The sequence below is a fragment of the Folsomia candida genome, unplaced genomic scaffold, assembly GCF_002217175.1.
Source record: "Folsomia candida strain VU population unplaced genomic scaffold, ASM221717v1 Fcan01_Sc001, whole genome shotgun sequence".
NCBI lineage: Eukaryota > Metazoa > Arthropoda > Collembola > Entomobryomorpha > Isotomidae > Folsomia > Folsomia candida.
Window position 1 is genome coordinate 2811020 of NW_019091193.1, and position 14917 is coordinate 2825936.

At 36.2% G+C, this 14917-nt stretch overlaps 3 protein-coding genes across 6 annotated transcripts; all 3 read left to right on the forward strand.

The window, feature by feature from the left end:
* The first annotated feature begins 3036 nt into the window (after positions 1 to 3036).
* Positions 3037 to 4618, forward strand: LOC110845861. The gene is made up of 3 exons (XM_022092427.2): positions 3037 to 3274; positions 3346 to 3570; positions 3866 to 4618. Exons 1-3 carry the CDS (start codon positions 3260 to 3262, stop codon positions 4130 to 4132), a joined length of 507 nt encoding a protein of 168 aa, XP_021948119.1. The 5' UTR covers positions 3037 to 3259; the 3' UTR covers positions 4133 to 4618.
* A 2242-nt stretch (positions 4619 to 6860) lies between these two features.
* LOC110841799 lies at positions 6861 to 10876 on the forward strand. Of its 4 annotated transcripts, none has more exons than XR_004833724.1 (6): positions 6861 to 7030; positions 7113 to 8815; positions 8886 to 9027; positions 9121 to 9345; positions 9491 to 9878; positions 9947 to 10876. XR_004833724.1 is itself a non-coding variant. In XM_035846690.1 (3 exons), exons 1-3 carry the CDS (start codon positions 8485 to 8487, stop codon positions 9302 to 9304), a joined length of 657 nt encoding a protein of 218 aa, XP_035702583.1. In that variant the 5' UTR covers positions 7880 to 8484; the 3' UTR covers positions 9305 to 9882. The 4 variants fall into 4 exon arrangements, 1 of the variants encoding a protein (XP_035702583.1); XR_004833723.1 differs by having other exon boundaries at positions 6862 to 7030; positions 9453 to 9878; XR_004833722.1 differs by lacking the exon at positions 6861 to 7030 and having other exon boundaries at positions 7880 to 8815; positions 9121 to 9878.
* A 466-nt stretch (positions 10877 to 11342) lies between these two features.
* Positions 11343 to 13542, forward strand: LOC110863580. Its single transcript, XM_022112927.2, has 6 exons — positions 11343 to 11473; positions 11558 to 12154; positions 12246 to 12387; positions 12469 to 12690; positions 12828 to 13180; positions 13269 to 13542. The coding sequence occupies exons 2-5, from the start codon at positions 11803 to 11805 to the stop codon at positions 13171 to 13173; spliced, it is 1062 nt and encodes a 353-aa protein (XP_021968619.1). The 5' UTR covers positions 11343 to 11473; positions 11558 to 11802; the 3' UTR covers positions 13174 to 13180; positions 13269 to 13542.
* Positions 13543 to 14917: the final 1375 nt, after the last annotated feature.

A 14917-nucleotide genomic window follows, 5' to 3' on the forward strand; every position in this document is an offset into this window, starting at 1 on the left:
TCACATCGTGCAGTCCTCTGAGTCTCTCCAATCTTCGAAATGTCGCAAAAATCTTGGTTGGTAGGTTGGATGGAATTGTATGAACGTATTTACGCTGTTATGAGTAATATAATTTAACTTTCCCATATGAGTAACTTGATTATCATGGTGTGATTTTGACTCATGAATTTCGAAAAATAGTTCTTTCATAATTGGTTCTGAAACTTTTTCATAGTTTAAGTCAATAATATATAATATTCTCTACCATTTCTCTTAATTTCAACACAATTCATCATCAGGATTTGTTATACCACGTCAAACACGCTGTACATACATATATGTATAGGACTTGATGTTATCAAAAATTGTTTCTCAATATTTGATTGATTACAGTAGTTCAAATTTACACACATGGTTGATAATAGTTTATAGTACTAGGAATAAAATTAAAATTGATGGTGGCTACCTTAGTTTTATGAATAATAATTATAATGTTTCGAGTTTTGTCTGAATGCAGTATACGTAAGTATGTATGTAAGTATGCCACTGAACTATAAAAAATTGTTTCTCGGTAATTACTTCGTAGAAGTGATTCAAATTTTTAGGTTATATAGATATTAGAATTAGACATTAGGATAAAAATTAAAAACTTTGTTTTCCCGAGTGGAAATTGAGTAAATTTTGAAATTCATAATTTTCAATGTTAAAAATGTCGAAATTTCGGAAAAATTTTGTTCAGAAACTTGGAGTTGGAAAATTTTATATGATAGTTAGTTCCTTGTTATACAATATGGCTAGATAAAAAAGTTGTATTCCCGAGTAGTTTTCGGGATAAAAAATATAATTAAGAATTTCTTGTATAGTTAATAGTTATGGGAAATACGATTCAGTCATCAGGACGTCATTGTATTTTGTTTCCATCATGGATATTACACATAGGCTATAAATAAGTTTAGTAATCCATTAAGTCATAAATTTTAGATATAAATTAAGTAGATTTATCGTAATTTTAAGGTCAATTTAATAATCCGCCCCACATCTCTCTACGTTACGTCGCGGTGGAGACGCTCCATTGCTATGTAACGTTCGGGGAGGGGAGTGCAACCTTTGTAATGCTGTTGCACAAGCAACATTTGCATTCCAAAGGTCAAGGGATTCAAACTACATAGATTTAGTTTGCATGAAGGGTAGTATGGATTTTCATACATCACTCCGTAATGAGAGTGAGAGTAAAAATCCATAACTTTGTATTCAATTTCCATATCTACCAATTATGTTAGTAAAGCAGATTTTTCACATTGTTTATACTTCATAATGTGGTCAACAATAATTGTGAAGTAATTAATCAATTTGATCAAAGGGTAAATGTGGAAATTGAAAACAATGAGAAACATATTTAGTATAAGTAGTGACTCGCCACTCATGGTTAACCAAACCGTAATCTTGAATGCACTCGAGTGCAGGCAGAGCACACTACATTATAAGCATAGGATAATAGATATATACGGTAAGCAGAGAGAAGAACGAGGAGTGTAGTTTTAGACACGGAAACAGCAGGTTTAACTTTTCCAACCATCAAGGTTATTAAGTTTTAAGATCATTAGTTTAAAGTAGAATAAGTTCCAAATTTAAGTAGTTTTAGGAAATATAAATATAACATTAGCTCTCCCACATATTTATTAATATAAGCATTTTGGTAAATCAATATTTTTCTGTCGGTATTGATATAAATAAACATATTTATAATATTCCTTTAAAAAGTGAACTTCTTCTCCAAATTTATTGCATTAAAATCACAAAATAAGGGACACCCACGAAAGTGGGTGTGGATCGGGACACGCAGACCCCATAGTAGAACAGGGGGCGTTACAATACAGAGCATACGCAAAGTCGAGTTCTATGTAATAGAAATGTGTCAGAACTTATGACTCATAAGTAGTGGTCGTCGTTTCGTTTTGTTATTAGCTTAAAGTCATACATACATGAAATTCAATCCACGGATATTTTATATCACCAACATATATGTAGATTAGTGGCTAACTAACTTAATTACACTCTTGGGAAACTGGCATTAAATCATTACTGTCCAGAGTACATATGTTTATGACGTTACCGACATGATATCATAACTATCGGTAATAATAATTGATAATAATAACGTGAAATGTCATTTAGTAAGGTTAATCGTAATCGTACCACTAACCATAGTAATTGAAACAATGGAGGTCTCCCAACTTATTTTTTTTCACTATCTAAATTTCTGATCGATTTACATTATGTAGTTTGGTCCAAATCTGTGAGCATAAGTTGGGAGACCTCCATTCTAAAAAACAAACTATTACCAGTCTGGTAGGAAATTACTACCAAATCAATGGAGTACATATGTACATACATACATATATGTAAATATGTATACATATATATGTATACATAAGTAAGTACATATGTACTTACAGACGTGACTCTACCGGATGTTTGACAGTGTTTACTGCAAAGAAGTGAATCTGAGACTCTTCTTGTCCATAAATTTTCTTGAGAACGGGTCAAGTTACTTCTTTTACTACATGTATGAATTTGAATCCTTTTTATGACCTTTTCAATTTCCTTTTATTAAGTAAGTAAATACAGTAGTTTCGGCTACTTTATGCGAAGACTTTGTCCCGTTGTCCGTACGTCCGTCAACAGGATAACGGGCGACGTAATCGAGATCGATTTGAAGCTTCTTACATATGACCCCTGGGGAAAATCCTATCAACTTTCTGGGCCAATCGAACCACCCCGTTGAGGTCATGCGGTGTGGTCGGGGCAAAATGAGATTTCCATTCAAAATGAATCTATACATGAAATAAATTGAAATGCTGTCTTGGGCGTGGTTGGAGTGAAATGAGACTGAAGCTACTTCGGTATGTGCGTTTGTCATGGTGTAAGTATTCTAATTGAAAGAAGCCATGACGATGACTCATGAAGTAACTTAACTGCTTATAAATATATCCACAAGAAAGTTAAAGTTATTGTCTTATCTAAATCATGTTTCATAAATCTCAAAACGTTTTCAGTCCGTTAGTCATGATCATCATAGCTGAGGCTTGGGTTGAGCCCTGAATTGTACTTTTCCTCGATAGTAAAGTAGACACGAACATGTCCAGTAAAACAACTTAAAGTGTAGATTTTCTCATATAAATATCAGCGGACGTATAAAACGCAGAATTTTGTAACAACGATCAGAAACGCTCTTTGCAAGGGAATTGTAAATTACATACTTCTCCTGCCTGGCCAAATAATGGATTCAAAACTGGTAAATTTCATTATAAAAATACTACAAATAAAGCTTCAAATCTGATAACGGAAAATTGTAATTCCTTTCAGAAACAAGTGGGATGGTTGACGTACTGGATTTGTTCCATAGTATGTGTCAATCCGTTTAAGGTGTGTTGGGCCGAGTCGAAAAATGGCATGACTGGTTCTTGTGTCTGGGAAACTTTTCTAAAATATCCAACCTTCAGCGAGTGGCCAATGTTCGCATTAATCTGTTACCTATCCACGATCTTTATCATCCTCTTGGTTAACAATCACAATCCAAGATGCAAGGTGGTAAGGAGAAAATCATTGAGGAATCTCTATAAATTATGTCACGCAAAAATGCCGATTTCTTAGACCCTCCCTCCCCCAGTTATGACGCGTTACACCTCTTTTTCGCGTGTGCACATGTGAAATGTCACGTGGCCTGTCACGCAAAACTTTTATCCACCCACCCCCTCCGTCGTGACATAATTTATTTATGGACATCTGCTTATTGACACTGATAAATAACAAAAATGGAGCATCGAAATTCTAAATATATGGAATTTACAGTAATTAAAGTAACAAAATGGTTTGTTTGATTCAGTTCGCTAACTCCACGTGCGGGAGGACGGTTCTCACGATTTTGCTGATTTTGTTTAACTTCTTTTGGATATTCCTCGCAGTTTTCATGTTCCTGTCCCCAGTACCAAATTACGGAGTCTCAACCCCAGATTCGGCTTCCCTCAGCATTATAATCACCTGCCTAATTTCTAACTGCGTCAAGCTCACAACGATTTTTGGGCTAAGCCGTACTCCAGCTCCTGGTTCAAATGCTCAAAGTAATTCGGTTACAATTGCTACTTCCGTTTAGAAAGGTTGGCAAAAAGTGTGAGGATATTTTTTGGAATTCATTAATGTGGGAGTGAAATTTTTTTTCGTCGTTTATATATTTTATTGCTTTACATATGTTAAATAAATATAGAAGGAGATGAGATTAGATTGGTTTTATGACTTTATAAAAAAATAATGCCGCACATCCTAGGAGATTGAAACTACATATTTGCATGTGCCTAGATTATTATCAGCAATGTATTTATTTATTAAAAATTATAATATAGAATAGTAGCCCAAGTTTTACTTATTCCACGTTGCGGGAAAGAGGCGTGACTTCAACCCCACATTCGAACTTAATCTCCAAACCAGACTAGGCATTCTCATAATCCAAAGTGTTACTCGTTAATAAAAATTGATAAAAATACGACAATAAATGCAGAACTTTGTTTTAAGCTGTAGAATTTTTTTTACAAATATTTTAGAAATTGATAAATATATATGAAGCGAATTACTTTCTCCAATATGTTTACCTGGTGAACGTGTGTATCTCTCTAATCCTAAGTACATATGTATGTGCATATGTATGTAAATATATACGCACTAATTTGTGATCACTAAATATGTATGCAATGCAAATGGTATATATAAGCGTGAAATAAAATCGCGTAGGTCGCCACGTCCGGCACACATTTTTTCCAACCGTAAAGCTTAATTAACAATAGAATCGATCCGATCAACATCCTTTCGATCACCTCAATTTCTCACCCACCTCCCAATCATAAATACGTACATAAATCATCCAGCATCATTGTCACCCTTGACCATAACAATGCAACCAGGAAGAAAAAAATCAGTCCAAATAGGCCATCCTAATGTGTAAAAATACTTAATTATTCCTTCAAAAGTTCATTTTGGTAATCAACCCCTCATCCGTGAACATGGCGAAATATGCCATTTTTGCGATTCTACTCGCACTTGGAGTTTACTGGACGAATGGATCATCAATTGCGACCAAGTCTATTTCCACAGTGGAGGGAGCTAATCTTGGAAAGGAAACCCCGTCATTAGTAAGCTAACTAATTAATTAATTTCTTATCTTTTTACTTTTTAGATGATCTTTTACAATTTTTGTATTTTTTAGGTCAAGAAAAAGAGGCAAAATTTTAACGACTTTGTCAAACCGATAGGATCCAACAAACGCAAACGGAACCATGAAACCTCCGCAGAAATTAGCGATGATGTTGGACAAGTTAATCACGTCCCTCTTGTAGATGCAGATGAACCGAAAATGCACCATGCGGATGAACCGAAAAAGCACCATGAACATAAAACAGGCAATAAGAAACCACGTAAAAATAAATACAAGAAGAAGAGAGGATCAAAACATGGTCACAGAAGGAAGCATAAACCCTTCGGAAAGAATGCACACAAACACAAATCCTGCGCCAATAATCCTAAATGCTAGGCATAAATTTAGTTTTATTCTATATCAGTTGTACATAAGTGTGCAGAGATAAATGGTTAATTGTTTAAAACAAAGTGGACTACCTTTATCGAATCATGCATGTATTAATAATCGTCCCCTGTGAAATTGCATAATGTTTCTGCATAACACCATTATTGTCTAATGCCATTGAATACCTATTTACAAAATATGTCAACAGCGAGTATATACAATGCTACATAAGAGGGGAGCTTCACCACCTGCAAATCTCAGATCCTGATGTCCTTTGGACATGTGGTAGGGTCCTACGAGTGTATTAAAAAGCCTGAAGTGGTTTGATTCCATGGCCCAATTTGCGCCCGCCACACCCACTCTGTGACGCCAAAAACACGAATAAAGCAGCCTTGTTTTCATGTGCTTTAAATGCCACGAAAAATTCAACTTGCTCTGATTTTGATAAAATTTGCATTTTTCTGATCCCAGATACTTATGTGATCATATCCAATAGATATCTCAACTTTTTTGAAATTTTGGATTTTTTAGAATAATTCATCAGCAGTGGAATGGCTAAAAATTTAGAAAATTAAAAAAAAAGTTGGGATTACTACTGGATATTATCACACAAGTATCGGGATCACAAAAATGCAAATTTTATCAAAATCAGAGTAAAATTGGGGTTTTGAAGTTGCTAATTTTTGTAATTTTCATCCCTTTGAGTGGGTGTGCCGGGCGTAACTGTGGCCATGGAGTAAAAATACTTCAGGGTTTTAGGCCTTTTAAGATGGCCTTATAGATTTGTCAGGATGTCTGTCCGTCCGTCTGTCTGTACGCACGATAACTCTCTTTAAAGAAATTCTATCGACTTGAAATTTTGTACACTTGATCTTCGGGTCAAAAGTAAGGATGAGTTCGAAGATGGGCATGATCGGTCAAGTGGTTGGCCGGTGGGGGTCATTTCCACCCAAATGTGCTGTCATTAACTACCAAGATGGCATTAATGCCATCTTAAAAGGCCCCGCAAAGTTGCTTGGAGTAGGTTTTTATATATGTAGATATCGTAATGCGAATCTTAAGCGTACAATGCATAAAATCGCGTAGGTCGCCACATCCGGCACACGTTCTTTCTACCCGTGAAAAACAATCAACCATTGTATCGACCGAATCAACATGTTAACGATAACCTAAATTTCTCACCTCCCATTCATAAACTCATACACAAATCATCCGGCATCATTGTCACCCTTGACCACAACAACGAAACCAGGAAGAAAAAAAATCAGTCCAGATGAACAATCCTAACGTGTACAACTTCACTTAATTAAATACTCGTTCAGTTTGGTAATCCACACTTTATCCGGGAACATGGCGAAATACGCCATTTTTGCGATTCTCCTCGCAATTGGAGTTTACTGGACGAATGGGTCATCAATTGCGGCCAAGTCTATTTCCACAGCGGTTGGAGATAATCTTGGAAAGGAGACCCTGTCATTGGTAAGATAAGCAATTAGTTAATTGCTTATCTTTTACTTAGATACTTTTTAGATGATCTTTTTACAATTTTTGTATTTTTTAGGTTAAGAAAAAGAGGCAAAATTTTAACGAATTTGCCACACCGATAGGATCCAACAAACGAAAACGGAACCATGAAACCTCCGCAGAAATTAGCGATGATGTTGGACCAGTGAATCACGTCCCTCTTGTAGATGCGGATGAACCGAAAAGGCACCATGAACATAAGGCCGGGGCCAAGAGACCACGGAAAAATAAATACAAGAGGAAGAAAGGACCAAAAAATAGCCACAGAAAGAAGCACAAACCCATCGGAAAACATGCACAAAAATCTTGCGCATCTAAAAAATGTTGGGCATAAATATAGTTTTATTATGTATTATTTAACGTAAATATGTAGGGATAATTGGTCAATTTGTTACAATACTTTACAGTTTCAACTTGATTATATTCACATAATAAGTAAATGCATACATACATACATATTTAACTATAATAATATTCTTACGCAGAACCAAAAGTCCATACATTTGCACATCATATATATGTGCATAAATATTTTGTGGGTTTGATTTAGCATGGAAGCGTTAATGCTCTGATAGAGAATTATTAGGTACATATGTACATTCACCATAAATATAGTCCTATCTGCATCAGACTTCGCATTACAATATATACCGGCTGAAGAATCAACAAAGCAATCAATCAACAAATTCGTGGTAATGGTTGTATAATATACATAAACTTTTGTACCCAAGTTTGGTTTGGAGGATAACTAACAATGCGATGGTGTGAAGTGTAACCCTCCGATTTGGTTGAAATTTTGAAATTATGTGGTCCATGTCAATACAAACAACGTTTCTTCAGGCAGTTTGTGCGATGGTCAGAATTTGTCAAAATATTTTAGGTTAAAGTTGAAAAATGTGACATTTTTAGCACGGGAAGAGGATGGAAGTTGAGTGTGCATCCTCCGTCTGGTAAAAATCGCCCGTTTTTCAACTTTGACCTCAAATGGACCTATCGACACGGAAATAACGGGCATTAGTAACGGTGAGGTAATGAAAAATTAACCACTCAGAAACAAACTAGTACCAATTCGGTAGGAATTTATTACTAAATCAATAACAGCGCGTTATATACATAAACATGTATGGATGTACATATGTATATGTGGTTTGGCCAGATTTTTAACAGTGCAGATAAGCATCAGTGTGGAATCATAAAGTCAATAATCTCTTTATCGCCATATATGTAGATAACCTCCAGCAGAGGAAATTCATCCACTCAACTTTCTGTTGAGTGGTCATATTTTCCTCAAATTGCTGAGCCAGGATGTGTGTGATTCGCAAAAGTGCTTAGCCTTCTGACGAGAGTTCGTTTAGGTTCTCCCTTATTGCGAATAATCTTTAAATTTTGCAATACAATATAAAAAATTAATGTCAAACTATCAACCACAAATCAAAAAGCGACGAAAACGGCCCCTCGGCTATTTTACCCCGGAACATGAAAAGCGCAGAAGGATGGACGCGAAGAGGAGAAAGACCCTTGCGACTATGCCGCAAACCCCGAGCCAGATTCGCCCCGACTCTGATCGCTGTATCAGTCCGACATCCATCCACGCCATTCTGGACGAAGAAAGCGGCGAAGACGTCAAACGCGACGTGGTCCTGCCAAGCCGGCCCACCAATACTAATACCGGATTGGGAGTAAAACGAGAAACTTGTAATAATAATCCCCCTGTTGCGAAAAGACCTCGACCTAGTTGTGGTGAGAGGGAGGGATTTTTATTTACATATTAATTTAATTATAATGCGAAAACGGTTACTTTATTTTTTAGAACCATTATTGGACGAGGACAACACTTGTGTAATATCGTGCGGAAATATGGATGATACGAATTTCTCCGTAACTATGTGTGGTCACATTGTGCATACGAATTGCTGGGACAAGATTAATAGTCAGGACCCAGTTAACAAGATGTAAGCAAATTAGCTAATTTAATTCAATCAAGCCACGCAAAATTTTGGGTTATACGTATAAATAAATCTGTTCATGCATACATATATACACAGGTGCCCTTACTGCAATATGCCTGCTGGAGACCTGCGTAGAATATATATACAGTCTTCCAATGCTAATAAGGAGAAAACGTATCACGATGAAATTGCGAGACTTAAAAAGAAATTAAAGAAATGTGAATATAATGTCATCAAACCGTTTAATGAGGCTGCGACTTGTTACAATTGCGAGTCCTAGAGTCACTTGACAAGCAAGTGCAAAAGAAATTGCATATTTAAGTAAGTTACTTAATCATATTTGTCAGGTGTATATGCATGCGAACTTATAACGCTAGGTTCATAAATTAGGCAAAATATGTACTTACAATGTCCGTGTTTGCTTGTAGAGTGTAAATTTAAGCGTGCAATGCATAAAATCGCATAGGTCGCCAGGTCCAGCACATATTCTTTCTACCCGTGAAACACAATCAACAATAGAGTCGAACCAATCAACATCCTTTCGATCACCTCAATTTCTCACCTCCCATTCATAAATACGTACATCCAGCATTATTGTCGCCTTGACCATAACAATGCAACCAGGAAGAAAAAAAATCAGTCCAAATGAACCACCCTACTGCGTAAAGCTACTTAATTATTCATTCAACAGTTCAGTTATCCGTGAGCATGGCGAAATACGCCATTTTTGCGGTCTTACTCGTATTTTGTGCATACGGGACGAATGGATCATCCATTTCGGCCAAGTCTATTTCCACAGTGGTGGGAGATAATCTAGGAAGGGAAACACCCTCCTTGGTACACAACCGAAGAAAGTAACTAGTGAATTTCATGTCTTCTACTAACTTTTTAAATGATTTTTACCATTTTCGTATTTTTTTAGGTAAAAAAAAAGCGACAAAATTTTAACGACTTTGCCACACCGATAGGATCCAACCAGGGTGCATAAACATTTTTGTTGTCCGTGGTTTCTCCTAAGGGGGTGGTGCAAGGATGAATATTTTTTTCAAAAAAATCGAAAAATCAAAAGTTGGGGAATTGCATGCAATTTTGCCATGAATTTGGTTGTCAACCACTTTTCAAAAATGAAATAAATACATTTCATCCTGGCCTCCATCTCCGAAAATGAAGAATAAGCTCGGAGATTGTTAAGAGCGGTCAAGTGGTTGACCAGTAAGGGTCATATAGGTCGGATAAGGTCGTTGGTACAGAATATTAGAATTTGTAAAATTTGGCTAACAACCAAATGCATGGCAAAATTGCATGCAATTCCCCAACTTTTGATTTTTCGATTTTTTTGAAAAAAATATTCATCCTTGCACCACCCCTTTAGGAGAAACCACGGACAACAAAAATGTTTATGCACCCTGGGATCCAACAAACAAAAACGGGACCATGACACCCCCGCGGAAATTAGCGATGATGTAGGACAAGAGAATCATGTCCTTCCTGAAGATGCGGATGAACCGAAAAGGCACCATGAACATAAAGCAGGCAACAAGAAACCACGGAAAAATAAATACAAGAAGAATAGAGGGCCAAAACATGGTCACATGAGGAAGCACAAATTCAACGGAAAGCATGCAACAAAATCTTGTAAAATCACTGGGAGATGCTGAAAGCGAGCACCTAGGGAGAAAAATACTTTATTCTGTATTGCTTAACGTTAATATTCAGTGATAATTGGTCAATTTTGCAATAAGGTGAAGTATATTTATCGAATCATGTACAAATATGTATCAACAATACTTTGCGGTTCCAACTTGACTGTATTTGTAATAAATAAATAAATGCATACATATTTAATCAATGATATTTTTACGTGAAACCAAAATCCGCACATTTGCATATTATATTTGCATAAATATTGTATGAATTTGATAAGACTGACTGCACCAAAAATGTTGCTGTCAAGAGTTAATGCCCTAACTGAGGATTATACATGGCTCATAACGGATGTGATAAAAATAGCCTTATCTACATCAGACTTGTTCTTAATTTATGTATGTATGTATACATACATAAAAAGTATTTGTGCTGGTACAAATTCTTTGACATCTCACATTGCAGTACAAACTGAAGAATGAGCATATAAATCAATCAATAAGTCAACAAATTCGTGGTAATGGACGATAACAAAATACATACATAGATGACGTAAACATCGGCAAATTTATCGAACGGACTTCGCACAATACAAAGTATTCATGCATAATTTTGACGAATCTGGAAGAACATTACATATTTGCACGAAACATTCGTACAGATACACCTTTTGAAAACTGGTATTAAATTATTCCTAACTGGACTACATGTATGACTCTACCGGCACGGTAATAATGGGCATTACCATTTAATAATGTTGTGACAATTAAAACTTTACCACTCAGAACAAACTAGTATCAATCCGGTAGGAAATTACTACCAAATGAATAAAATTACGGAGTACATGTATGTATATATGTATGACTTAATCAGATTTTTAACTGTGCAGATATCAGCGTGGAGTCAATAATCTCCTTATCTCCGGCGCCATGTAACCTCCTCCAACATAGCAAATTCATTCCCTCAGCTCTTTGTTATACTAGAGGTTGAGTTGTCACGTTTTCCTCAAATTTCTCACCGAGAAGTGTTAATCTCCCAGAAGTACTTAGCCTTCTGACGAGAATACGTGTTTATAGTTTTCCCTTAGTGTTTTCCCTTAGTTAATAATTGTTTAATTGTACATTATAAAAATTAATGTCAAGCGATCAACCCGTAATCAAAAAGCGACGAAAAAAGGTGCGCGGCTACGACAACCCCGAACAGGAAAAGCGACGAAGGATGGACGCGAAGAGGAAAAAGAATGTCGCTACCGCGCCCCAAAGCCAGATTCGTCTTGAATCTGGTCGCAGTATCAGCCCGGCATCCATCCCAGGCATTTTGGATAGCATTCTCGATGAAGAATATGTCGAAGACGTGGGAGTGGCCCTCCCAAATCGGTCCACCATTTGTGCTGCTAGTACTACTATCAAATCTGGGGTGACACCAGAAACGTCCAAGGTTTCTCATAATATACCCCCCGCTGCGAAAAGATCTCGCACTATTTGTGGTGAGTGGAAGGGATGCGTAATTAAGTGGTTATTAATTTAATTATAGATAATACATATGTATTGAATACTACGAAAATGGCTATTTCTTAGAACCACTATTGGACGAGGGTAACATGTGCATAATATCCTGCGGACATACGGATGATACAAACTTCTCGGTGACTAACTGTGGTCACATTGTGCATACAAATTGTTGGAACAGGATTAATAGTCCGGACTCAGCTAACAAAAAGTGCATACATACATTTATCAACATTCACTTAAATTCGAGCTACATACACATGCAAAATTTATTTTTATTAACATTATTTAGGTGCCCGTATTGCAAACTATCTCCTGTAAGTGTGAAAAGAATATACAGTGTTCCAATTGCGGATAAGGAGAAAGCGTGTCAGGCTGAAATTGCGAGGCTGAAAAAGGAATTAAAGGAATGTCAGGATAAGTTCGTCAAACCTTATGACGAGGCTGCAACTTGCTACAATTGCGAGTCGAAGAGTCACTTAACGAGCAAGTGTGAAAGAAAATGTATGCTGAAGTAAGTTACATAGTTTATATATTACGTTTGACTGGTATATATTCATGCAAAAAATATAACGCTAGGTACATTTGGTATGGTACAGTATCTCACTTAATTGTACATATATATTTACAATTTCCACGTATTTTTTATAGAGTGCCAGCCCAAACTCTCTCTGGAGGGAGGACATACGTCCCATGTAGTGTCGAAGGGGATCAAGTAGTTTGTGGACCTCTAGTCGATCTATATGAGCATTATATGCGAGAAAAGTTGTCTAGGGTGGGAATTGCTATCCTCTTTTCGATGACCGTGTTTGGGGATCGATGCTGTGGAAAATGTCTCAGCCTGTTGCACAACACTGTCGCATGTAAGGAAGAGCCGCCTGACCTGGAAGTCAAGAATTTGGCGATCAAGATTAAAAATGCGTATTCATTCATGGAAGAAGGTAACAAGAAACGTGAGGTTCATATGAAAAGCCTTAGGAATTCTTGCACGCCTTAATACATATGTATGTAAATACGCTTGAACATTTAAATAGTTTAATGTTAATGATAATTAAATATGTGTGTAATTATTACTTTTAATTGCTGTATTAGAAATTGAGTAAATTGAATTTGGCAGCATGCTCACAAATAGTATGTACATATACATATATTCAAATATTTACTAAATTGGATTCCTCAGCAAATCTGACTTGCCAGAAAAATGAAGACGACATTATCAAAATTCCATATGCATATGTGCAATTAATGTCATTAAGGTCATCCGGCAGGTAAAATATATGTATCAGTACAAGGAGAGAAGCATGCAAAATAAATATTACAAATTAGAAATATACACATATAAATTATCGTCGTCCAAAATGAAAAATATTGGAGCTTACTTTTTTCCATGCTATTTTGTGTTTCTTACGTTTCGAATATGCAAGACATTGTTCATAGGGGTAAAGTCAAAAGTTGTATGTCATATTTCCCAAGGACAGTGACGATGCATACTTTTATATGCACGCTAAAAAATCCGTACGGTATTTCAGTACGGACGTATCAAAAATTGCCCCCAGAGCTTTCCCCTCTTAATCCAAGTAAAATCCCACTTAATCCAAGCACAATCCTACTTGCACGAAGTGCGATTCTACTTGGATTAAGTGGGGATGGCTCTGGGGGCAATTTTCGATACGTCCGTACTTAAACACCGTACGAATTTTTTAGCGTGTGTACATAATTTAATTTGCAATGCTATTTAGATAAAGGTGGCTTTAAATAATTGTCTCTAATTAACTTTTCTAACATCACAATTCAATGGAATATCAAAATGTAACCACCGCAGCAAAATACAGTATACACCTCAATACCGAATACATACATTGATTAAAACAATAATTAAGTGATGCATACTTAATTATTCAGTATCAGCAAGGTCGCAGAATGTTGGAACGTGCAATAATTCTCGGCGTTGGATCCCTTTACATGACATGATAGTTATGTTCATATATCGACTTATTTATGTACTACATACAGCGCCCGATCTTGGATTTTGGCGCCCTGGGCAAGCATATGCGGCGCCCCTGTCCCTCTAAAAAACTTAAATTCCCACAACTATGTAGCTTGCTAAATAGTTTTTTATGCATTTATACTAATATTAGATAAAGTATGTGCATATTATTCAGCTTATTAATTTTTAAGCATATTCAGAGCTGGACAATTTCGTGCTAAATTTGTTCACATGCGGTCGGGTTAGACAAAATTCATACAATTTTCCTTAACTTTGATGAAATGGAATTATATGTAAAAAATAATAATATAAACTACATTTTATAAAGTGCATCTGTTATGTACGATTGCAAAATTTATTCCGTCGATAAGAACTGTCCAAATGGTAAAGACGTGACTTACTGCGTTTGAGATTAACTTAAAACCTGCAGTGCAGCTTCATATAGCCCGAATGTGTTGAATTTTAAATGATTAATTTTAATTCAATTCCACCGTCCAGTGTTTTTCCACTGGTCGTAAATGTCGTAGATGTCATAATTCTTTCGAAATTTGTTTCATATTCTCTGATTATATCTTTTATTAACTTCAATACAAAATTTCAGCTTTCTTTAGAAATAGAAGATAGAAGCTCTATTTAGAAATTTAGGTGCATAGTACCCCACTAGAGGTGAGTCGGGCCTAACATTTTCAAAGCCCGGCCCGCCCAAGCCCGACTCAAAAACCTTATTCAAAAGCCCGACCCGCCCAAGCCCTAT